This window comes from Patagioenas fasciata, chromosome 3 (assembly GCF_037038585.1).
Source record: "Patagioenas fasciata isolate bPatFas1 chromosome 3, bPatFas1.hap1, whole genome shotgun sequence".
Classification (NCBI taxonomy): Eukaryota; Metazoa; Chordata; class Aves; order Columbiformes; family Columbidae; genus Patagioenas; species Patagioenas fasciata.
Window position 1 is genome coordinate 59,258,808 of NC_092522.1, and position 24,290 is coordinate 59,283,097.

Consider the following 24,290-nt stretch of genomic DNA (forward strand, 5'->3'; position numbering starts at 1 on the left):
GCTTTTAGGTTCCTTTCAGTTCTCTGCAGTTGTAAGCAAATAGACAGATATTAAGCTGAAAAGTAATAAAAAATATCTGTCCCAGTCACCCCACATAGGTAATGTGTGTTGTGCACAACACAAACCACCTCTTGGTGTGCTATGATATCGCTGAGCGCTACAGGAAAAGATGTAAAACCTCAAATTCAGATTGCCACAGGTAGGTACCTACATAACATACATTTATTTTCACTGAAGGAAAATGATTTCATATAATTTTCAGTACCTTACCTTATGTGTTAGCAATTTCTCTTCTGCTTCATGAGAAGAAGCAGCTTTAGCTACTGAGAATTCAGATAATTTTTTCTCAGCCTCATTCATCACTTCAATAACCTTCTGTCTTGCTGTCTGGTACTCCTGCCACTCAGAAGCACACCTTTAACAAATACAGTTCCAGAAAGAACAATTTAACGCAATATCAACACATTTGAAAATCAGGAATACTATTGCATCTAGTTTTCAATGTAACTGCTTAGTTTTGCTGTTATGTAGTATTTTCCAAGAAAAGGAAATATTATTGGGAAAAAGCATGCACAGAAGCATATGCCCCTGATTTTCAGCTGTGTCTTACAAACACAGCTTGGCATAGAATAGCCCTTGATTGACTTTCCCTCTATGACTTTCTCTAGGTTGTGTTTTAAACCCCCTCAGACTTTCGGAATCCAGAACATTCAAGAATAACATGTAACATAATTATGCTTGTTAAAAATGTATTTCCTTTTAGTTCAAAATGTCTGCTTCAATTTAATTTGTTTCTGCAGAGGTCTTGTGCCAGATGAAATAAGGGACAGTTATTCCCTACTCATCTTCTCAGTACTCTTCCAAGCTGTACATAATCTCAGCATAGCTTCCTTAAGATCACCCATCTAGTCAATCAGTGGCAGAGGAGAAAACAGAATACAAGAGCTCTGAATCCTGATATCCACTTCGCTCATCAATACCACAAACATTTTACAAAGTTCCAACTAATGTTGTGATCTCTTTCTTTCATCACCAACAAGGTGATCTTAAAAAGAAAGAAAAACAAGGATGAATATACCTTTGCAACTGCTCTTGCTGGTTTTTGGCTTCTTGCTTTGTCTCTTTGGCCTTTTCCTCCAACGCTGCTACATTCTGCATCAGCTGCTCTCTTGCTGTGGCTTGGATAGATGGCTCTATCTCAGACACGAGGCCCTGTAACTCCTTCAAATGACTGCTGAACTGACTTTCTGTGCTGAAAAATTCAATGTGGTTCCTCAGGTTCTCCTCAGAGTTCTCAACATCAAGACCATTTCTTGCTAAATGTAGAAATTCCTGAGAATCTTCAAGCCAATCATTTGCCATCTGCATCACTTGGTAGTATCTTTGGCAGAGGCTATATAATTTATTCAAGGTAGCCTGAAATAAAAGGGAAAATTATACAGAGGGTCACAGACATAAAATTCACAGCAGCAACAAAAATAGCCTCTGCTGAGAGTGGATTTTGCCCATGCTTGTTTTCTTTTCCCTTTATTGTATCTAAATTATGGGTCCGAAGAGACTACATGGAACCAGGTTTTCATTGAGTTTGCAATTCTATGTGCAATGTATATTAAGGAAGCCTTTTCCCACTTGCCTCCAGGTCATCCACGGCAACAGGCCACAACCTGAATCATTGAAACAACCAAACAACAGGATTATTAAATAAATGTTTTCATGACGATTACAAACATCAAGCCACAGAGCCATATTTTTCAGCTTTGTGAGTGAGAAACTAATGACACTTAGGGTCCACTAACCTGTCTCATGTGTATAGCTTCTTGAACTTCACCATCTAGTTCTGTCAGCTCAGCAAGAGTGTTTTCCAGGTCAGCAGGTATCAGCTCCTTTGCTTTCATATATCTCTCTTTCTCTTTGTTGCTCAGCGCATTCATTATTCTAAGGCTTGACTGCACTTCTTCCTGATGTATCTGAACCTTTCGAATTTCTTCTTGGATGCTTTGCAGCTTGAGGTCCAAACTTAAAGTTCCATTAAGCTCTGTTTTCACCCATCTCAACCAGTCGAGCGAGCGGCAGATTTCTGTCTGGAAGTCTATGCTTTGCACAAGTCTGTTCTCACACTCCATCACAGTGTCACCAATGGCAGCATGCAAAGACTTCAGTTTCTCTTGCCAAGACTGCACTTGGTGATTTGCGGTTTCACAGGCAGATGAGCCAATCTGAGGAGAAAGGGCTTCTAGATGTTCAGTTATTCGCTTCAGAAGACTCCCCGAGTCTTGCAAGCTGCCCACCAAAGAGTGGTATATTTTCAATTTTTCTTCTATTGGGAGCGTTTCTTCATTTACCTTAACCTGCTCTTTCTTCACTGCTTCTAGTTGTGCCTCAAACTGCATACACATTTTCTCATGTTCTTGGCATGCTTCTACGGTGTCTTCCAACAGGTTAATTTTCTGTTCTATCTGCCTCTTCAATTTGTGATATAGTGTAACAAGTCTTAACATCTCATCTGGTTGCCATGGCTGCCCAGTGCTTCGAAAGGCCTCCTTCTTCTGGTTTAGTTCATCCACTGCTGCGCCAAGGCTCATGACTTCACCTAAGAGATCTCTGTAGGTCTGCTGGAGTGATACAGCTTCTTTGGCTAAAACAGCAGCTGGTGCTTTGTCCATGTTCATAAACTGATCTTCTAGCTCAGTCAGAGCTTTACTTGTCAGCTCAATCAAAGACGCGTACTCTTTTCTGGCATGAATTGCTTCCTGAACCTTATGTAATTTTTCTTTTGCCAAAGCAGTGATGATACTGAATTGCTGAGGGAGAACATTAAGTTTTTCATCCAGATAAGAATGATCCACTTCATTAAGCGATGGTAGGATTTCCTGGCCATCTCTCTGCAGTCCAAGTAACAAATTTTCGTATTCTGGAGACTGTTCGAGAATCTGTTGATATTTTGCCAACTGCATGTATAGTTCAGAGTTACTATTCATTACATTGACTTCTGGGAATGTAACAATATCAGCTTGTTTCAGCCAATGGTAAGCTTTATCCAAGTCTTCTTTGAAATATTTCCTGGAAACTATATTTTTTTCTAGTTCTAACAATCTCTGGTTACATTTTTGCAAAACAGTGTCATACATATTCTGTAGTTCTTGCAGTTTACCTAACACTTCACTCTTTTCTTGTTCTGTTGCTTCTTTCATTAAATCCCGTCCTTGAGCCCACAACCCTGTGACTTCATTTTGATAGGCCTTCAGGCTAGCCTGGGCATTCTTACAAGTCCTGATCTGTTTGTTCACATCTTCCGGCAACAGACAAATGTGTTCTGGAAACATTACCTTCTTCTCATGCTGGTGAATTTGGTTTGTAGCCTGAAAGACTGCCATAAGAAACTGTGTCTTTTCGGAAAGTGCTTTATTCAGGTGCTTTCTCCTCTGGCCAACCAGAGTGCTGAGACAATCTACATGGTGCTGTGCATCAGAAAGTGCTTTCTGTAGCTCCTGCCTTTCATTGAGCCCTAGGTTGGTCATCACCCTGTCAGCATCCTTCACAAGCATCTTCAGAACAAGTTGTTTGGCTTCAAGTTCACTGCAAATGGTAAGATGATCCATGAGAAGAGTCTGAGCCAAATCTGGAGGAGGACTCTGCTTAAGAGCCTCTGAGATACTAGGTTGCTGCTCCTCTGCCCATTCCATTAGTTCCTGAAATTTGGAATGCACTAAGCTGAGCTCTTCTAAGGTTGAAACAGAAACCTGAATTTTCCTTTTGACAAGGTCCTCCAGTTGAGTCCAGCGTTGCTCAAAATGACTAAACTGCTCCTTTACTAATTCTTTGTCATCAAGATTCAGATGTTCTATCATTTTCTGTTTCTGATCTTTCAAATCTTCCAGAGCAAATCTTCTTTCCTGCAGTGCCAGTGCCAATTTTTGCAAAGCTTCAAGGTGTACGTTTGTACTTTCAGCATCAGATCTGTTATCAAAATGGACAGGACAGAAATTAACTATTAGATACTATCTCAGGACAGACTTTTAAAAGAGGTCAGGATTAATTTTAAGCCCACTATACACTGAAATCAGTATGATATAAATACCCACAGTTTTCAGATTCTTTTGAAGGTACCAGTCTTGAATATTAACTAAGAAGTTCAACATTTTCATTCCTCTCCCTTTCACCTTTGGTGTGGCCATCAGGCTGACAATGCAAATTAAAATTAATACTACAAAGCACACTGGTTATATTGCACTTATGAACAACAAGCACTGAGGCTAAAGTGAATTTTGTTCCGTGACAGTGATAGCAGCAGTAACAGACTCTCACAATTTCACACTCAGCTTGTATGATGTTCATGCTATTCTAAGAAGCTGCAATCATTTGGCAGCAGCAACTAAACTCTAATATAATAGTCTAACAGATAAAATACAATATCTCAATGAAAAACACACATGAAGCACAGTAAAGACAAATGAAAGGTTCCAACAAAATTGTCAAAATACTTGAAATATCAGAAAATGGTATACTCTGAGATGAGATGAGTACTTGCCTTAAAGACAAACACTGAAGATCTGGCTTCTCAAATTCTCTTTACTTCAATACAAGTAATTGTACTATAAGGGAGGCCTGCTTTATAGCTAAGCATGGAAAAAGGGATGTTTAGTGCATCCAGCTTAGAGTCACTTTGTAAACAGCTCTTTCAATGTATATGCACTAAGTCAGCTTTGTCTGTGCTACTCCTTTTTTTTACCTGGCCAGGTTGTCCCACTCTTTTGTGAGCTTTTCCAGAAAGACTTCAACTACATTCATGCGGTCATGGTAATCCCCCGTCCTCCGCAGATCCTCCTCCCTCTGTATGAGCAAACTGTGTGCCTGAAGGCAGAGGTCCAGCCACTGGTTGCTCAGCTCTCCTATTTCTTTGTGTTCCGGTGACTCATGCCCTTGGGTTAGTTTGTTCATCTTCTCAGTCACAGAGGTAAGAGCTGACTGCTTAGACTGCAACTTCTGACTGAATTCCTGAAAAAGATACAAGTCAAAATCAACATGGTGACAGCTGCTCAAAATTAGAAGATGGAATTTAAATAAAAACTCTGAAATAAATGAATAATAAATCATGTAAGAACTAATTATCTGTCCAGGCAAATGTGCAGATGCAAACTGGAAGATGTGCCTTCTCCCATCCCCTAACCTTTCTCCTCATCTTCTCAGGTGAGGACAGGTTTGCTACAGATGGGAAAGGAAACCAGAGCAGTTTCCAAGTGCCAGTGACAAACAGAAATCATTATCAAGTCACACCTTGTTGTCCAGGCTTCTGGACTAGCACAGCTCCCACCATACACTGAAATATGTAAGACAGTCTGGATCTCATGAGAGTTCATTTTAACAGTACCGTTTCTAGGTATTTTTTTTTTCGTTTCCCCTTTTCATTAGAAACTAAAAATAAGAAGCTTAGCCCATGAGTCAGTGAGCCCCCACATCCACACTTTGTTTTATTCCTACTTGTATAAGAGCAACCATTACTGCTGTCACTATTGAAACAAAGCCAATGATTATTAAGGTATGATTGCTATTTGAGTTAACATAGGAGGAACATAGGACGTTCCACTTAAATATGAGAAGAAACTTCTTCTCAGTGAGGGTAACAGAACACTGAAACAGGCTTCCCAGAGGGGTTGTGGAGTCTCCTTCTCTGGAGACATTCAAAACCTGCTTGGACACACTCCTGTGTAACCTCATCTAGGTGTTCCTGCCCCAGCATGGGGGTTCGAGTAGATGATCTTTCGAGGTCCCTTCCAATCCCTAACATTCTGTGATTCTGTAATACATTCCAGTAAAGAGTCCCTCTGCACACACTTACCTGACCGAATAGGAAGTCACAGAGAACCAAAAAAAAAAGAATATACGAAATACTGACAACTATTAATAAAATTAACCAAATATGTTTCAGCCCTTACAAACTGTCTAGGTAAATAGAATCTTTTCCCAAATTCTATCTCCAATAATTGTAACTAAACAACATGCCCAGCTCCAGCACTTTGCTGGGATGATGCATTTGCAGTGACGGTTGGTAGGGTGCTACTGCCCAGCTCTGCCTCATTCCTCTTGGTGACTGCATCAAATAGAGCAAGGCATTTCCATTTACCAGGGTAAAAACAAGGAAAAATACACATTGTGCCACATCTGAAAGTATAGCAGGTGCCTGCCTTTCATAATGAACCAACATTCCTGACTGAAATAGTGAAGAAATACAGACTGCTTCTTTCTGGACTCTAATGATAGCTGGTGTAACAGCTTTCAGCCCACCTTGTGCTGAGGTGTCTTCAAGGGCTATGACTTTGTTCTACACAAGTGTCTGAACAGACACGAAGAGGAAGTGCTGATTACTTTTCACTTAACTTCTGGCATATCAGAAAAAGAATACAAGCAAAGTGTAGACCAAAAACGCAAAACCCAAGCATTTAATCATATATCAGAAAAATAATCTGATTTCCTGTTTCTTCTTGTTACTTTCCTGATGTTTATGATACGTGCAGAATGGCCATTAAAAAGTCTCATATGTAAATGAACGAGCAAAGATTTGAAGGCATTTATCTCACTATTTAGCGTAAATTGAATTGTTTCTATCATACCTATTCTCCAGCGGTTTTCAGAATCTAGCAACATCGAGCAGTTTCCTAGACTAACTTTGAAAAAGATCTAAACAATTAAAAAAAAGAACTTAGCAAGCACAAACTGCAGATCTTCAAGTAGACTGTGATCAGCAATTAGCCTATTAAAAGTGAAGGCAAATCAGAATAGTAGGATGAAAACTGTCTACTTTAAAATAAAACAAAATCAGAAAACTATTAAAGTGCAGTGTTTCGCTTTCTGTGTCACCCTTTATCATCAGTAAGGAAACTCTCTTTCCTCTGTCTTCTCTGTTCCTGCACGGAACATATTAGCATTCTGTGCAATATGTGCATATAATATGAATTATAATCATATCATCCACAGGATGAACTTCTTTCTTACCTTCTGCTCTTAACCCAAAGTCTCCTCACCTTAACCTGGAGTACCATATTCTGGGCAATGTTTAGCTCCAATTCTGCCCGTCTCCTTTTCAAATTCTGTAGTTGTTGATCTGCATCCTGGAAATATATCCAGAGGTCAGCCTTTATTTGTTTGATCTCTTCCCAGCCTTGAGCCAAATGCTGAGAGTGCATTATCTGTTGCTCAATCTAGAAGAAAAGAAATGAAAAGGAGGAGGTAATGCTTTAATGCAGTTATTTTTGGAGAATGAATACCATTCTCCCTCTGAGTACAATACTGTACTACCAGCAAATTTCTACACTAGATTCTGAAGAGTTTAATATTATCCATAAAATGAGTCTTAATCTTGAAAGGTCATAAAAGTCAGACCTATCAAAGGAAGGTTGGGGGGGGGGGGGGAAGTTATCCTTCACTCTTGAGGAAAGCAAGTTTATTTATGAGTGTATTTCAAAGTGTTCTCAAGTCTCCTGTTAAACCTTAAATTAACTGTGTGATTTAGCCTATTGCATGCCAAGAATACTGCTGGACTGTACCCTACACGTCTTTGCAATGATCCAATAAAAGTTTAAACTAAATACTTTCCTTTAATTTGCTTACTCCAGTTATTTTGCCTATATGCCTTTTGTAAAACACCAATAAGAAGAATGATTACCGGATCTGAGCCCATCAATCACCTTAAACCAATAGTCATACAGCTTATTTTCCTCCAAATACAGCAGCAGGTCACCTTTAAGGTTTAGCCACTCAACCAGCTGAATATATCTCAGCACTGTACTGTCTGTGGTTTCTTAAAAATGTTTCCCTGTTTTATAAATAAGAGGATAATCTTATTCTGATCATTGGGATGTCTTTTAGCTATTCAGTATCTGGACTGCCACTTTTTTATGGATTACTTGGATTTGTACAATTTGCCTCTCTGGTATGGGATACTGTTACTGTATATATTAGGTTTTTTTACTCATGATAGAGTAGTTTCAAAAGTTTGGTGTTGTGTGCATGTGAAACTAAATTTTTCATGTTTACAACAGGAATGCTCAAACTGTTTCTTTTCTAATAACTTATAATTTTATTCTAAAACCAAGCATTAAGCTACTTCAAAACTTAAAACTGAGGTACACTTCTATAAATTCATATGCTGAAATAGATGCACTCTGGTTATTAATTGAACCACCATATTTTTAATTATGATTATAATTAATATACCCTAATAAGAACATGTCTACTGCTGAATAAATAATAACAATAAAATCTTTCCAAGCTTTAATAAAATACAGAGAAGAATAGACTGAATTACTTTTTATGAAAAAAAAAAATCGGATCAGGTTTTCTTCCACAGGATGTTATTTGTGTGGCTTTAGACCAACATCTTGTAACATTACCTAAGTACCTTTAGAAACCTTTGTCATGTGTCTTTGTATTTCAACCATGATGCTAATGTGTGGAATTAAAACAAACAAAAACATACACCAAACAAAACAAACAAACAAAACCACAAACCAACAACAACCAAAGAATTCAGAAAAAAAAAGAAACCACCAATACACCACCCATGCAGAAAAAGAAAAACTAGAACTATTCCTAAAAGAAATACTTAAGATGAAAGTAAGAAGGCATTTATTTAAACCATTACCCAACATGACCTTTTTAAAAGAGGATAGCTCAAGGCAGTTAAAGCTCTAAATAGGATTAAAAGAGGGTTGTTGTGGTTATCTTGTACCATTTGTTTTGTTTGTTGAATATCTGCCGCTATACTCTTCACTGTGGCATCTGACAGATCACACATGGAGCACAGAAGATCCAAGTAAGTATTGGCCTGTTCCTGCAGAGCCCGGAAATGTTTTACCTGAGGGAAGACAATCCTCAAACTCTGAGACTGTGGAAATAATCTCTTATTACAATCATACATTTTAGTAATTATACTTTAGCTTATTATTTTCAAAAATGGAAATGTAGACATACACTCTTTTATTAGGTAAGGCTGCTCTGTCATAGTAATGGAAAAGAGTAACTGTAAAACACTTGATTAGCATCCAGTTATCAAAGCACTTACTGAAATATGCATTACTTAGTTTTTTTCTTTAGCAATAAAGCATTAGGTACACACAGTCTTAACAAGGTGACTTACTATCCCAAGGTGAAGGAAGCAGGGTTTTATCCAGTTATTAAAGTGTCATGTTGCCTATATCTATACCCTATAGAGGGTCTTCTGAAACACTCCTAATGTCCCCAATATCTACAATTACCAAGATCAGACAACATGACACTGTTGTGGGGTTTTGCTCCTGACATTGCCCCTAGGATGAAAACATTCCATATCCCCAAAGGAAATGATTATATATTAGTGTTGACAAGCAGGGCAATAACATACCTCCTAAAGTCCCAGAGAGGAGGGGTGAGTGACCACCTAATGCAAAGGGCCAATGGTAGGTCCTTGTGGGCAGAAAGTTGAAGACAACACCAGTATGCCCTCGTGGCACCCCCAAATTACTCTATTAGCAAAAATGCAGAGAGCAAACTATAGGAAGTGATTATTCTCCCATACTTACACTTGTCAATCTGTCCCTGGTGTATTTGGCCCAGTTTCCCTCTTCCCTCATAGAACAGATACTGGCAAACTGGTGCAAGTCCAACAAAGGTCTGGGGGGATACAGGGCTATAAATATGGCATTTGGACAGGTCTGAGGGAACTGGGTTTGCTCAGCCTGGAGAAGAGAGGCTAATTGCAGTCTGCCATTACTTCAAATGATAGGGCTCAGCTGGTGACAGTACTGAGAAGACAGAGCCAAACTCTTTGCTGGGGTGAGTGGAAAAAAGACTAGAGGGAAAAGTGACAACGTGCAACAAGAAAATTCTTAGATATGAGTGAAATTACATTTCACATTGAGAACAGCTAAGTTCTGCAACAGGTCCCTAATTTTCAGGGGTGGTCAGGGCCCTCAGTGCACCAAAAGGCTCTGCAACCTCTGTCCCACTCCCCTTGGGGTTTGGCTGCCTCTACTCAGGGCCAGCCCTGACTTGGCTCAGCTGAGACCTTGCCAATGGAAAAGTGTTCAGAAGCCTTCCCTCTCACTCGAGAGCTGTATGTAAGATCAGGTTCTCACCCAACCTATGGACCTCACCTGAGGTACACTATAGGTGCATCTGTGCCTGGCTGATCCTCTTGGCCACGCCTTGCTGCTCTGACCTTCTGCGTCCACCTGCGACTGGCTTCATCCTTACAGACTTGCCTGGTGATCACCAGATGGTGGCTGACACCAAGGGGACTCTGCTCTCCTTATCTGCATGCTGCAGTTCTGCACATCACTGGGAAGCTGCCATCCTGTTGGCCCCACTGTCACCCCCTGGTCTCCCCCAGCTTCACTGCCATCCCCCTGCTACACCTGCCTTTGCAGAGCTGCCACCTGTAGTATTTCAAGGTCTCTATTAATACATATGGTGGATGAGACAGCCTTGATTTCCAGAATTTTTAGTATCATACCAGTTTAATTTGAAAGCAAGGTACAAATCAAATGTAAAACACATTAAGTTACTAAGAATAATCAAGAAGCAAAGAAAACATTCTTAATGGCTAATGTGGGCTAGATGCATTCCTATGCTCTTAAGCTGAAAAATTGTTTTAATTGCCTGGTTACAGACTCTGTGCCCAGAGTATTATGAAACCAGGTTTCATATAGGGACATTAATGGACAGACTGGCAAACGGACAAGCAGAAAGACATCACCTCTCTGCTAAACACATCTGAGCAGGTTTATCTAATAAGCCAACTTGTTTTCAGGTAACGTATTTCTAAGCATTAAGCAGAGCTAGCAGAAGTTCTTTGTGATTTTTCACCTACAGTTATTTTTCACTCAAGATATTCCTTTTGGAGCTGGCAATAAACAACGAGGCTACACAGCTCCCTGAGAAGGTCAGAGAGAGTATCTTACCTGAGCTCATCTCACTAAGGATAACTGAGCATTTTCAAGTGCTGAACTTTTACCTGTTTAATTGCATCTGCCAGGCTGAAAGGTGGCCACGTAGCTGGCTTTAGCTCTGACTGCACTGTAGACAGCCAAGTCTGGCACTGCTGTAGGGTGTCCTGATGATTAACATGCTTCTGGAGTTCATGTTCCAAACTCTGGTAGACCTAAAATAAACATTTTGTAAGGTTAAAGCATTTTCAGACATCACTATTGGCTCTCTTGTCCCAGCCTGAAAACTGCAGATAAGTCAGAATTATTAAGACTGTGGTTATTTAGCCCTCATATATAAAAATACCAAGGGAAGACAGCTCCTTAAGCTCTCACTGCACCTTGCACCTTGTGGAGAAGATGGACATGGCTTCTGGAAAGGAAAAATAAATATGCAAATGAAGAGCACTGTCTCTTATTTCTGTATTCTTCAACATTTTGCTGTTGATCTAGTATGAGGTTTCACCTACCTCTACAGATCTTCTTGCTGACTATAAAGTCTACTTTTTTGGTTTGGTTTGATTTTTTTTTTTTTTTTTTTTTTAGACTATGCCAGCTTCATCTGCTAATTGGATTAACAGAATGACCCAGGTAGCCCTTCTTAAGTGTAGATTCTGGTCTTACTAAGAGAGACAGTATTTCCTAGGACAGAATTAAGACCTGTTATGCACACATGCAATCTACTGACACTAAGAGTGCAATTTGCTCCCTAGTGTTTGAAGTAGGAACAGTTCTAATTTCTTTGCTACAGCTCCTCAGAAGCTAATGTAATATTAAAGCAGTGAGGGTGTGGAGAGACTAAGAACTGACAGGCAGCAAGCCTTCCTGGCTGCAAGGACAGATTTGGATCACGAGGAATTCAACTGTGGCACACTAATGATGAAATGCTACATCAGTAACTTGGAGGCTCACTAAGCCATTTAAAGAAACAAGTACTTATTGAAATAATAATGTGTGTTATTTTCTTAAATGGCATACATACATTTTTGAAACAAGACTTACTCTTTGGGCTGTACTACATATGGCAGAATAGCTGTCCTTCGTCCCCTGAAGATGGCTTTGTATGTTTTGCTTAAATTTTGCTTGAAGATGTTCTGTGCATTGATTGATCAAGTAATCACCTTTACTCTTAAGATTGTTCAAACGATCTTCAAATCCTGCAATTTCTTCCATGATAGCCTAAGAAATAGGTACAATACTTTTGAAGAAATATTTTAAGTTTAAAAAGTGTTCTGCTTTACAGCTTTTTAAATTAGCTTTTTTTTTTTTTTTTTCTTAAACAATCTTTGTTTTCAGATTTGGAAAAAAAATTCAGAAAACATGTATGGCTTTAGTCAAGCTATTAGAGTGTAGACTCATAGCAAAATCATTGTCAAAAGTCTGTATATAGATATCCCACAGAAACATCAGTAGCACTGTGATAATGTGTCGACATTAGATGCTTATGCCCCTCAAAAAACCCTTAATCTTCCAAAGAGGGCTAAATCTGATGCTGAATCATATCTTATTCTATAAACTCTTCCACTGTAAACAGTTCTTTCCACTGGCCTTGGTGGAGGCAAATTTTTATCCAAGGAGGTTACTTAAACAACACACTAATCACAATTAGTTAAAAGATTTCAGTATTCTTTCTTGGAATTTCAGTTTCAGGGAGAGGCAGGGAGAGTTGGATTTTGCTTTATTATCTAGAAAGCACTGCCTATCAATGTAGTGAATGATCATCATTAATAGCAACCATAACTATACCTTGAACAAAAGCAATGGAGGAAATGTTGCAGGCTAAAGTGGGGGGGACACACGAAGTGGGGGGTGGGCAGAGCACAGCAGAAATAGAGGGGAAAAAAAGTTTTCCTTAAAAGCATCAGAGTAAAAATTCAGACCACTGTACTACAAATCTATTGTGCAAATGCAGTCTCATCCAAGAAAAAGTGCTATCAACACGGTAGATTTTTTTAACTGTATTAATGACACTGATGTTTATTCACACAGTTAGCAGTAAGAGGAATAAAACAGGTAGATGACAAAAAACTAGAGCTCTGCAACAAAGACAAAAAAGCAAATAAGAAAAATTCTATTTTACTGGACAAGGGAAGCGTACACAATAGCAAACCCACCTTGTGGTTAGCTAGTTGCTGAGTGATTATTTCAAGATTGTTACTCTCCATGGGGTCAGGGCTGACCAGCCTGCTGGACATATGTAATAACCATTTCTCCCCTTCTTGCAAATCACTGTTATAATCCTCATGTTCTTTTACTCTCACCTCTAAGTTTTCAACATATGCCTGCAGGTCCACAAAAACCAAAATTAAATACTCAGGTAATTACAAGAATAAATAAACTTCCCAAACCAAAACTCACCAAGAGCTTGAAAACATAGTAAGAGAGTTATCTTCTACATTCATATTGCTGTGAGGTACCCTCACATGACTGGACTGTTAAGGTAGACACTAGAGGGATTACTTGTACGAATGAACGCTGCAGTACTGAGCAGTATTTTCAGTCCAGATGAAATACCATACTTTGAAGACTGAGGGAAACACTGAGGACCTCCTCACTTTAAGAAACGGAACACTCTCAACTCGACATCAAGTTCACTCGGAAACAGTTATTATAAGCTCTTTTAAAGACTGCACATGTCCTACCGAATGTCATGGCTGGATCCCTGCTGTTTAAAGCCTCTGCATCTACATATTGCCTGTGATTGTAGCAGGCAAATTAAGAATATACACACTGAGCTAAAAATGTATTTATTCTTTTTAAGAAAGATTTTTCATAAAATTCTCTACATTTAAGTCATCAACATTACATCTAATGCAACAGATATCAGTTCTGTGTTACAGATCAGAAGAATGTCTGTAAATAAAAAATCAGATGTGAAAAAAATAAAATCATCTGTTATCCGTGGATGGACTGGTAATTACAGGTACTTAGGTCAAACATAAGTACTAGTATGGTCTGCAGAGCTTACCCTTGTTAGGAGTATTACCTATTAAAAGCTTTAGGAATAATAATGCTTTAGGCTGTATTTAGAAGTATTAGATCTTTCAAAATACTAAATACATGTGGACTAATGAATCAATGTTAATTAATAATGCCCTTGCTGAATTAAATTATATCCACCTTGCAGTTCATTTTTTCCAGTGACTTCCATTCAACAGTTAAACTAGATTGAACAGGGTTTGTGTGAGATCTATTTAGATTTATTTAAGTCGAAGTTCTTTCCATACTCAAGAATCGCCTTGTCCCCCACCTCACAGACACGGAAAAGTTATTAAATCTAACTGGTTCTGTGTACATGGTGCATGACATTACAGTATGAAACAGTAAACTTCTTAAAGAGGGGAAAAAAAAAATGTAACAAATTGAAAGAGCCTAGTTTTCTTCTCAACTTCTTACCTTTGTTGTGCTGCAGAGTTCCTGGTAACTACTCTCAAGGTCTTGAATACTGTTTTTTAGAGTCACATCATTTACCAGATCAAAAAGTGCTTCTCCCTTTTCAATCACTGATTTTACTGAAGGCTCATGGGACAGAATAGTCTGCTGTATGGACTACAATGCAAGCAAGAATTAAAATATATACATTGAACACTGGAGATTTATTTCACGAACTTCCCTTTGAGGTGAAGAACAGCCTTCTGTCATGTTATATATAATCCTTTCCAGATAAGACGAGAATTGCTACCAGTACAGAACTCTGATTCTCAGCCATGCCCTAAAACAACTACTTTGCAGGCATCTAAAATCAAGTACTCCTTTTTGTAAGTGGCTAGTAGGACAACTGATAATCTGGAGCTGGTGAAGGAAAGGGAGTTAATATGTGTGAAGGGGCAAGTGCCAGGGATAAAACTTGCTCAGAGGAACAAATTCTGCAAATACGTGGGAAAGCATCAGCAAATCCATCCCCTTAATGAGACAGTAGGCAGACAAATGCATAACACTGTACTCTCAAGAGTGAGATGCAATCCTATCTGTTATGTCATGTTATGGCACTGGCTCAGACATGGCACACAGAAGCATCTATGTAATGACAGTGAGATACCAGCTCCCCAAATGTGCAGAAAGCAACCATACAGCTATCACATATTACTCTGAGCATTGAAGCTGGCAGGGGGTAGTGAGCCTAGAGAGAAAGCCTTGATGCTGTGTGGGTACTGATCAGCAAGACCCAAAACACTGTTTTGTCAGCAGCACTGTTTTAGCCACAAATGCAAAGCACAGCACTATATGGGCTGCTATGAGGAGAGTTAGCTCCATCCCAGGCAGACCCAGTACACATCTTACAAATCATCTGTAATGATGGACTGTTTTACAAAAAAACGTCATCAGGAGAAGCAATGGGATTTGTTGCCATTTTTTTCTACTCATTTTTATGACTGGGAAAAAACCCATGTCATTAAAATCCTAACTAAAAGCAGAGGAGGCCATAGCAGATGACTGTATGGAATGTCAGTTGAGTCAGGGCATTTAGCTTTTACCAGAAAGCTGATTAAGTGTAAACAGACGCAACATCTGCAGTGAAGACCAATTGATCTGTCCTTTCTTAAACACCAGTTAACTCTGTTGATATCAACAGAATTACTCATATGTGTACTCATAAAATATGTTTTTCTCCATAACAGGAAAATTTTAGATGTGGAAGCCTTATTAGGACATTCACATTTCAAATCCAGGTCCTCACTCTGGTTCATAGGTGCAGGTATCATGCATCTTTTCACTTTGCTGCTCATGTGGACATCCAGAGCAGACACATCTCATACATCAAGGTTCCTCAAGGTTCCTCATATATGAGGAACCTTGAACAGGCACCTAGATCAGAGGATGTGTCACTTATCAAAATCAATATGACCGCACAATGACATCACCTTTTCTTACCTTGTATTTAGACAACTGGGCCTTCTTCTCATAGAGTTCACTCTTTGGCTCCGCTGGAGCCTGTAGCATAGCTTGGTACTCCATGAGCCACTGAGTCTGTGCCTTGAACTTGTCTGAGAACTCCTTTGCCAGCTGAAGACACTTCTCTGAAGTCATGTGTTCTTTCCTGATGGAGCCAGCCAGCTCTTCAAGCTGTTCCACATGATCTTCAATTTCTTTTCTTAACTGGTCAACTTCATTTTCTTCCATGTACTTTATAGCTCGCTGTCCCTTCTCACGGGCAGATTTCAGTAAACTGTGGCCTATGTCCATATCACTCAATAGCAGCTGTGAAGGAGGGGTTGGGTAACAGAAAATGTATGCAAGCTCTTGACTTTTCTAATTTTTTTTTTAAATTCATTATAGTTCTATTACCAGTAAGAGGCTGGGTGTTGGTTGGCTGGTTGGATGGGGGTTCTTTTGTTCTTTTTTTGATTTTTAATTTTTGCTAAGGACACAGAACAAATTCCTAGGGAAACTGAATGGAATTTTCACTACAAAACTGCCTGGAGTTAAGGTATGGTAAACTATAAAGAAACCAAAAAAGCAAATGCTTCTGTTCTACACTAGGCTTCTGAAGATAAACACAGAAACTGAGGGCTATCAGGAAAGGATCCATATTCCAAACTCTGGAATAAATGAAAGTTTTCCATTAATATATTATGTTTAAGCTGCAGGACATATGAAAAAGCCATCTACAACTCAGAGAGGAAACACGAGTTTTACTACTCAGTTATTTCAATGAGGAGAAATAAGAAGCACTTCTTGCCACAAGGCATACTGGTATAAAATATACACAACAGGATGCCTTGCTAGGGGAATTTATTTTAAGTTTTAATCTAACACTAAGTATATACAAATATGCTGTATGGAAGGATGTGATTATATTTTCTAGGACTATTCATAACCACAACAACTGAACTGTGATCTAATGTGTATACGACATGAGAACTCCTTGTCAAGGTGAAGTCAGAATTTTGGACAGCTAAGATGCATGTTAAAACATAGCCTCTTTCTGGTTAACAGAAACAAAAATTGCGTTAAAGAAAGCTGTACCTCTAGTTTCTGCACTTTTTTCTCCATTGCTATTTTATCAACCACATCAACCTTGGTGATCACAGTTCTGAAGTTCTTGTTAGTAGCTTCGTACCAGTTTGTGTAAGCACTAAAAGCCAATTCTGACTCATCAATACAGCGTATTTCTTCTTCCAGAAACTTTATTTGCTCCTTCAAACAAAACAGGAAAATAGGGGGAAGAAACAAGAACTGCTCAGATGTTTATCATTGCTATAAGCAATTAATAATTTATTAATAAAATGTGATTTATTAAGATTAAACACATAGATTATGAGTTCTTTCATATCTAGTGGATTATTTTCACTGGGTTCTTGTCAGGTTGTACATATAGCAACCACCAATGTCAAAATTGAGTTAATACTAAACACTGAAATATTTTGAAATTTGAATTGTGACTTGTGATTATGGTGACCTGAAGACTGTGCCTTATCAAATTTTCCCTATATCTATGTGTTTCACTGATGACCTGAACATTTTTTTCTAGAGGTCACTCAGCATTCAAACGTACTGAATTCTGAATTTATCTCCTGCAACTGTCAAAAAAGATGGTCATGACATCTGATCAATGTTGAGTATTTTTGAAAGGGCATTATCCCAATTATAGTTCTGTAATACACTTAGTCCAATGAAATCTACGTGTGTGTATATATATATATGTATGGATATATATGTGAATATTATATTACTGAGTCTACAGTAATGAATAAACTCTGATAAAGACTAATTAAGAAAGTCTGTTCATACTTGCTTCTTAACTGACAATTTATGGTGTTGAGATGAATTAATTTTCATTATTTACCAAGACATGAAGAAGAAGAGTTTGGTAGCGAGACGTAAGCTGTGTAGCCTGGCTTCCCATTCTACTTGCAGTGAGACTTTCCTCTAGTATTTGCTGAGCCAGTACCCCAACTTCCTCCACATCATCTTTGTAGATTGTAATTTCTTCATGCCACTTCTATGACAAAGACATTACCAGTTTATATGACTGATTCAAACACAACAGGGATTTATTTTTAACTAAGCCAGAAACACATTGGAAAAAAAAAGCAAAAAACCAAAACCAAAACCAAAAAACCACCACCACAACAAAAAAGCCCAAAACAAACAAACAAACAAACAACGACCAAAAAAAAAACCCAAAAAACCAAAAAAAACCCCACAAAACCAAACAAACAAACAAAAAGGTTGTACATATGGATTTACAACATGAAAATAAACCAGAATCTGATGAAGGTTAACATGACGAATATACCAGATTTTTTAGCATACCATATGGACTGCATTGCATTAGAGTAGATTCATTTTTTTTTCCAAATAATAATAGAAATGCAACCTGAACTTCATATAGAATCTGCCCAGAGTTTTAAAGGTGATTGTACAGTGTAATCTCGAATCTCTCCAAATCTGCTTCCTGGGTTTATTCAGAACCATGCCTTCTCCTTGCAGTGACTAAAGGAGAATTATTACATCAGCACAGCAGACTTAACACAGACTTAACACATTTTACTCTTGTAACCACATTTTCCCACTCCAGGACCACACTTTGTCCTCAGTTATGCCTTCACATACCACAGAGTATATGAATTCCAGACCTTCCTATGAGATTTCAACATTGGTCTAGCCATACCTTTACCAGTAAAATGGGAGAAACCCAGACTCAGAAGGCATGAAACTCTCTTGAATCCATTATTCTAGGGACCACCTCTGAATGAATTTCAATGCTTGCTGTCATTTTCACAGTGCAACCAGGAACTTAGTGGAAACCTCACATGGTATTTTGTTTGAAAAATGCCTTAACTATATTCTTTACCTTCATTTGTTGAAGTTGCATCTCCTTTGTTGCTCTACCAGACTGCCTCCCACTCCTGATAGCAACTTTGTCCTCCAGACCTGTTAGCCAGTCATTAACCTTCTGAAATTTTTTCTCCATCAATCTCAGTCTGCTCACAGTGGCATTTAATCGGCTTCTTGCTTCAGAAAGTCTGTGCTGATAAACTTGCCAATCCTGCCGTAAGGATTCCAGGGCTCGGTCTTCTATCTGGGGAACGCCCCAGGGAATCACCTCCTCTCGGGCATGAACAGCAGCGTTCAGTAACGCTTGTCCTTCTGCACAGTGGACCTGCAGTTCCTGTAAAGGCAGAGTAATGGATACATACTCTACATTAACAATTTGCTTTCACACATGGCAAACAAAGCTCTGGTTCTACTTGAGACAAAAGCAGTTGGGTCATGTTATCTAGATATTCCCTTAAGTTATCTATGGTTGAACACATATTACCCTATCTCTAAGAACACTTATGATGGCATTCTTACTTACAAAGCAAAACAAATATCATTATTATTGATAAGTGAATTGGAGAAAATCATTGACAAGGCATGCATTAGATTCTTTCCCCTCCTGTTAAGTTTATAATCAGTTCTGAAACATTAGCTGCCTGACCTGGCATGGAATGGATGCAAACTGATCAGTACAGCCTTAAACACAAAACTTTCTAGCTGTGGCAAGTAGACTGTAAGACTGATCCTAAAACTGAATCTGTTTTAAACTTAATCTGTTTCAGTCTTTTAAAATAAACAAATCTGTTTATTTTTACATATGGTTAAGACATCATTCCAAAATAATTCTTGATACCCTCTTCTGGACATGTGTGGCATTTCCATGCTTATTAGAACTTGATTAGAAAGAACAAACAGATTCAATCTGATTAGAAAACATAACCAGGATGTTGTCTCAACAAAATACAGTTGTGTGTCTTCTTAGTTTTATCTGAGATATATATACACATTCAGATTTTCAAAATGGATTCAGATTGGGTAAAGTAAATCATAATAACCAAACATATGCAGAGTCTCTGGTCATACAAAGACCTTCTCAGTATCTTGAATAAAGTAATAAATATTTCATAACTCAAATACTGACCTTTTGCTAATTAAACAACAGGTACGAACGTATTTCAAGTTAGCTTAAGATCATAACTGAGAAATCACTGAAGCACAACACATTCGCCCTTTGTTGTCACTTAAGTGATTCAGTAATTGTTTTCCCATCTCACCATGGGAGCCTACATGACTAGAACTGCCTGAAAGTAGATCCATCTGCACAGTAAACAATAAGAGATGAAACTCATTCAAAAGAATACTTTTGATATTCTGTGAAACACGGGAAAAACAAAAGGTAGGCCAACATATAAAACAAATTCAGCACTTGCAAGAAAGCATTACTATGCCTGAAGATACCATTCAAGACCTGACAACTCTTTCTGGAAATAAGTGACAATGTTTCCACTTCCTTCAATGGAGCCACTTTTGAGCAGCAAAGTACTTATATACAATGTGATTCCAAGCTGTTCTCCAGACAAAACAAAAGATGTAATTTTTCTCTGGTATTTAATATTATTCTCTTATTTTACAAGTAGGATTACAAGTAGGGTGTCACACATTATTTACCTGTAAGTCTTGGAGTGTTGCCTCCTGTTTCTGGGCATCACCATCGAGATGTGATAAGCAGTCAAGTTTTTCCTGTTCCTTCTCCAGCCACAGTTCAAAGGCCTTCAGATTTCTTTGGTACTTTTGATGTAAGTTAAGCAGTTCTTCAGTTTTTGTTACTGCCTCCTGCTTGTCAAAAGATTTACATACATGTATAAATACCTAGTGTATCATCGAACCAAGAAAACATAAAACCCGGACTTCCATCAAGATGAAAAGTTTGTATCTGGTGCTGAGCTTTCCTAGAATTCAAGAGTTCCTGGATTCTGAGGATGGTTTGATCAATTACACAGTAATGTGTAAAATTGTACCTGCACTGAAGTCAATGAGACTTTTACCATGGAAATCCTCAGACTAATCACAGGATTATTTTTTTTTTCAGATTCAGATTTTTAGAACCTTTCTGAAAAGATCTGAAGCTTAGTGGTACAGGAAGACAGACTGATAAATCACCTTAATAACTTTCTGTTACATTAAGTTAGAGCTGTCCCCAAACTTTTACTCTTCTGCAAAATACATGATCAATGAAACGACTTTCTCTTTCTCCTTGTTGCCAACAAAACAAGAGGAGTGCTATCAAGAAAAACTGTACCCTTGTCCTGTCTTTGAGGAACTTATACCGCTCCTGAAGGTCCTGGAGTTCAAGCTGAGTGACATAATGCTCAGCCATCCCACTTCCTTTCACTTCAATTGTCTCCAAGAGGCTGCTGTGACTCAACACCTCTTCACTGAGCAGCTGCAAACCAGAAATGAATGGGTAGTATTAAAACAAGATCACAGACTAATCTTGCAGTTATTCAGCCTTTTTTCTTGCTTATAAGGTGATATGGGCTTGTTGCTTGTTTGTTGTAAAGCGAACACACCTTTGCTTTGCTGAGGGCAGCTGTTTTTTCCCTCAGTTCAGCATATTGCCTTTCAGAAGCATTCATGCTTGCTTCTACTTTATCCATCCAGCTGGAAAACTGACGAACATCATCCTGGTAACTTGTCCATTTGGAAAGAGCTCCTTCCAGTTGACTGTAATTTAAAAATACATATTTGTTGTGATAGAGGGTGTTCTCAAGCTATTTAAGCAGTGATATGTAGTAATATACAGTTATTTTAGGCTATATATAAGAAAGATATGGCACAAGCTAAGCAGTCTAAGACAGAGCTGTTAAAACATTACAGGTTTTAACCAGGAGCACTGTTTGGCTGATAAAGAGAAATCAAGTTTTCCAAACTTGGAATATTAAGGAGGTCTGTAAGTTCTAACTGATGTGTTCTAGCTTTAGTAAATGAAATGCAAGTGAAAGTATGAGATCCAGATGGAGTAATTTTCTGCCCCTTCGCATAGATTCAAAAGTTGCTGCACTCTAATGTTTAATTAATTTTGTAGCTCTAAAATGAAGTATTTGCAATTATTGATGCTCCACCACAAAAGGCTGCATTTTTTCCCCTGTATTTCTTTATTCCACTACTTGAACCACATTATAAATATAGTACCTTCCATGAAATGCTAGCAAGTGGAAAACCAGACAGGACCTTGACAGAGCAACTGTTAATGTCTGTGAAAAGATCTTCTCATTTCTGAGAACAAATCAAGGCATCAAGCGCAACTTGAACTAAAATTTACAACAAGATTATGAACACGGAATCCACTTTTAACAGTATATTGACAAGAAGTCTAAGTGAAGCTTGATCCCACACAGTTTCCTCCCCTTTTTCTACTTCAAGTGAACATGTGACTTAAGGCCTCTAGACCTACAATGTTAGGCACATGCACCAATTTTCTTTGAATTTGACTCCCATAACAATAACACTCTCGGAATTAGCTTAGCTTTATTGCTAAGCATCATTCTGCACCTCATAAGCTTTTTACCTCTTGCACTGGATACAAGCAGACAGAAGAGAAGCCCAGCTGTCCTTCAGGGTTTGCAACTGCTGTTCAATCACTGGTACTCCCTCCAGAGAAGTATTTTGCAGAACAGATTCTCCTCTTGTCAGAACCATTTTCATTTGGATTTCTTTCTCTTGTTTCACTGCCAGCAGTCCCTAAAAGGACAGCAGATATTATTCCATTTTTATCACTAACTGGGTATGAATATACTAACTGGCTTTACTGAAAATGAGCTGATCGAATTTAGCAGCTTCTACAGTCCATTGGAAGAGGGATACTGGGGGTTCTCAGCTGGGCTTCACAAGGAAAATGTGACTTTCAAAGGGTAGGTTTAGGCCATTATAACCAAAAAAAAAAAAATCTTAATTGAGAGAGATATTCTAATGAAATTTGTGAAGGCGCTTACAGTGTACCGGAGAAGGTACTGTTGGGTGGAAAAGCTGATATTTCAAAGGGAAGGTCATTTAGATGGAAAACAGGAGGATTCATTCATAGAGAAAACAAGATACAATGACAAAGCTCTTCTACAGGGTTGAAATAAAGTTATCAATTCTAGGATCTATCTGCAACAAAAAGGTGCCAACATATGAACTAAGTAGACTATTAGCATCAACAGCTTAGAGAGTTCAGCTCCTGGAGCTGTGCAGTTGCAAACACTAACACTATGTAAAGTCATGAAAAGCCTGCAAGCATGAACCCGAAAGACTCAACGAACAAATGGTAAAGCATAATTTTAGTATTTTACTACAATCTCTTATATATAGGAAAAGCTGTTCCAAATCATTCATATCATCTGTAAAATCTAGGAAATAATATATTAAACTAGTACACATGAATATCTTACTACTTTCATTTAACCTTCAGCAGCCACACAATATCTTTTGTGCTTTTTAAAAATTTGCATGTATACATTTTTTCCATGTCATAAGGATCCCTATATCATTCTTACAGAAAACTTCTAATAATGAATTTTTTCCTCAATAAAATAGTTGTTTTGGGGTAAGGTGAAAATCAGTGTCTGAATGACACCAGTCGTCACACTAATATGCAACAAATAATGTAAAGTATCCTATCTTTATATTCTTTTTACAGATGTAAAAAGAGCAGGTTTTGGTGCCTATTGCTTCCATACCTCTAGCTTTAGCATCCGGCTGTCCAGAACACTCTTGTCTGCTGTGGGATGACAGTAGGAATCCAGCATGTGAACTGCATCAGCCACCCAGTCCTGGAGGTCCTTGACACTGTGCGAGAACTGTTGATGCTCTGCTACGACCCTATCCATTCTGGAAACTTTCTCCTGAAATTCACACAGCAATTAGCACCAGCAACTATTCAAAGGATTACTTATTACTATACACAGAAATTCTCTTCATACATTGATAATTAGAAGTACACTTACTTGAACATGGAATGAATTTTGAATACACACACACGAGTTGTCCAAACATAATATACAAATGAAAATTTCAAAAATGCCCTTTCTTGTTCTCTCAATGTAAAGCTTCACATAATTATCTCCTTTCATCCAAAGTAGATAAGAGTTTTCTGGCTTCCACCTTTTCTTAAACATCTGGTAAATAACACCTAAATTCCACTTCAGTGTCACAGCTGAAGATAACTTGTGAAATCTGACAACGTACAAGACAGATCTAAGCCCGTGAAGTTACGTCACTGCAGCAACATTATTGATACATGGAAAAGAAAGACATGTTTTCATTAATGACTCCCACTGCTATAGCCATTCTTCTGAAAAAATATGAACAATTAAAAAAAACCCCTCAAGTTACATTGCTTAAAGGCCTAAAGTGAACAGGAATACAGAGCAGAGCATATTTCACACAGTGACAGGGAACTAAAGCCAAGCCAGTGAAACAGGTTTAGGAAGTTACAGAGAGGGATCCTTCTCAGGCATTCATGGTTATCCAAAGAATTTCAGGATTTCTCTCACAGGCCGGATCATATGTACTGTCTGTCTCAGA

General features: G+C 38.3%; 1 protein-coding gene across 3 annotated transcripts in view; it reads right to left on the reverse strand.

Moving 5' to 3' along the window:
- Positions 1-24,290, reverse strand: part of SYNE1 (spectrin repeat containing nuclear envelope protein 1) — a 300,424-nt gene that overhangs the window by 116,707 nt on the left and 159,427 nt on the right. For all 3 annotated transcript variants that reach the window (XM_071806433.1, XM_071806432.1, XM_071806430.1), the window contains 19 exons: positions 23,444-23,608; positions 22,294-22,466; positions 21,296-21,449; positions 21,025-21,168; positions 20,394-20,558; positions 18,757-19,074; positions 17,746-17,901; positions 16,926-17,096; positions 15,831-16,157; positions 14,355-14,507; positions 13,073-13,240; positions 11,961-12,137; positions 10,988-11,134; positions 8,726-8,851; positions 7,020-7,196; positions 4,730-4,995; positions 1,797-3,957; positions 1,079-1,416; positions 271-415 (listed from right to left, as the gene is read on the reverse strand). In XM_071806433.1, coding sequence (XP_071662534.1) covers positions 271-415; positions 1,079-1,416; positions 1,797-3,957; positions 4,730-4,995; positions 7,020-7,196; positions 8,726-8,851; positions 10,988-11,134; positions 11,961-12,137; positions 13,073-13,240; positions 14,355-14,507; positions 15,831-16,157; positions 16,926-17,096; positions 17,746-17,901; positions 18,757-19,074; positions 20,394-20,558; positions 21,025-21,168; positions 21,296-21,449; positions 22,294-22,466; positions 23,444-23,608 — 5,631 coding nt within the window. The remainder of the gene's footprint in view (positions 1-270; positions 416-1,078; positions 1,417-1,796; positions 3,958-4,729; positions 4,996-7,019; positions 7,197-8,725; positions 8,852-10,987; positions 11,135-11,960; positions 12,138-13,072; positions 13,241-14,354; positions 14,508-15,830; positions 16,158-16,925; positions 17,097-17,745; positions 17,902-18,756; positions 19,075-20,393; positions 20,559-21,024; positions 21,169-21,295; positions 21,450-22,293; positions 22,467-23,443; positions 23,609-24,290) is intronic.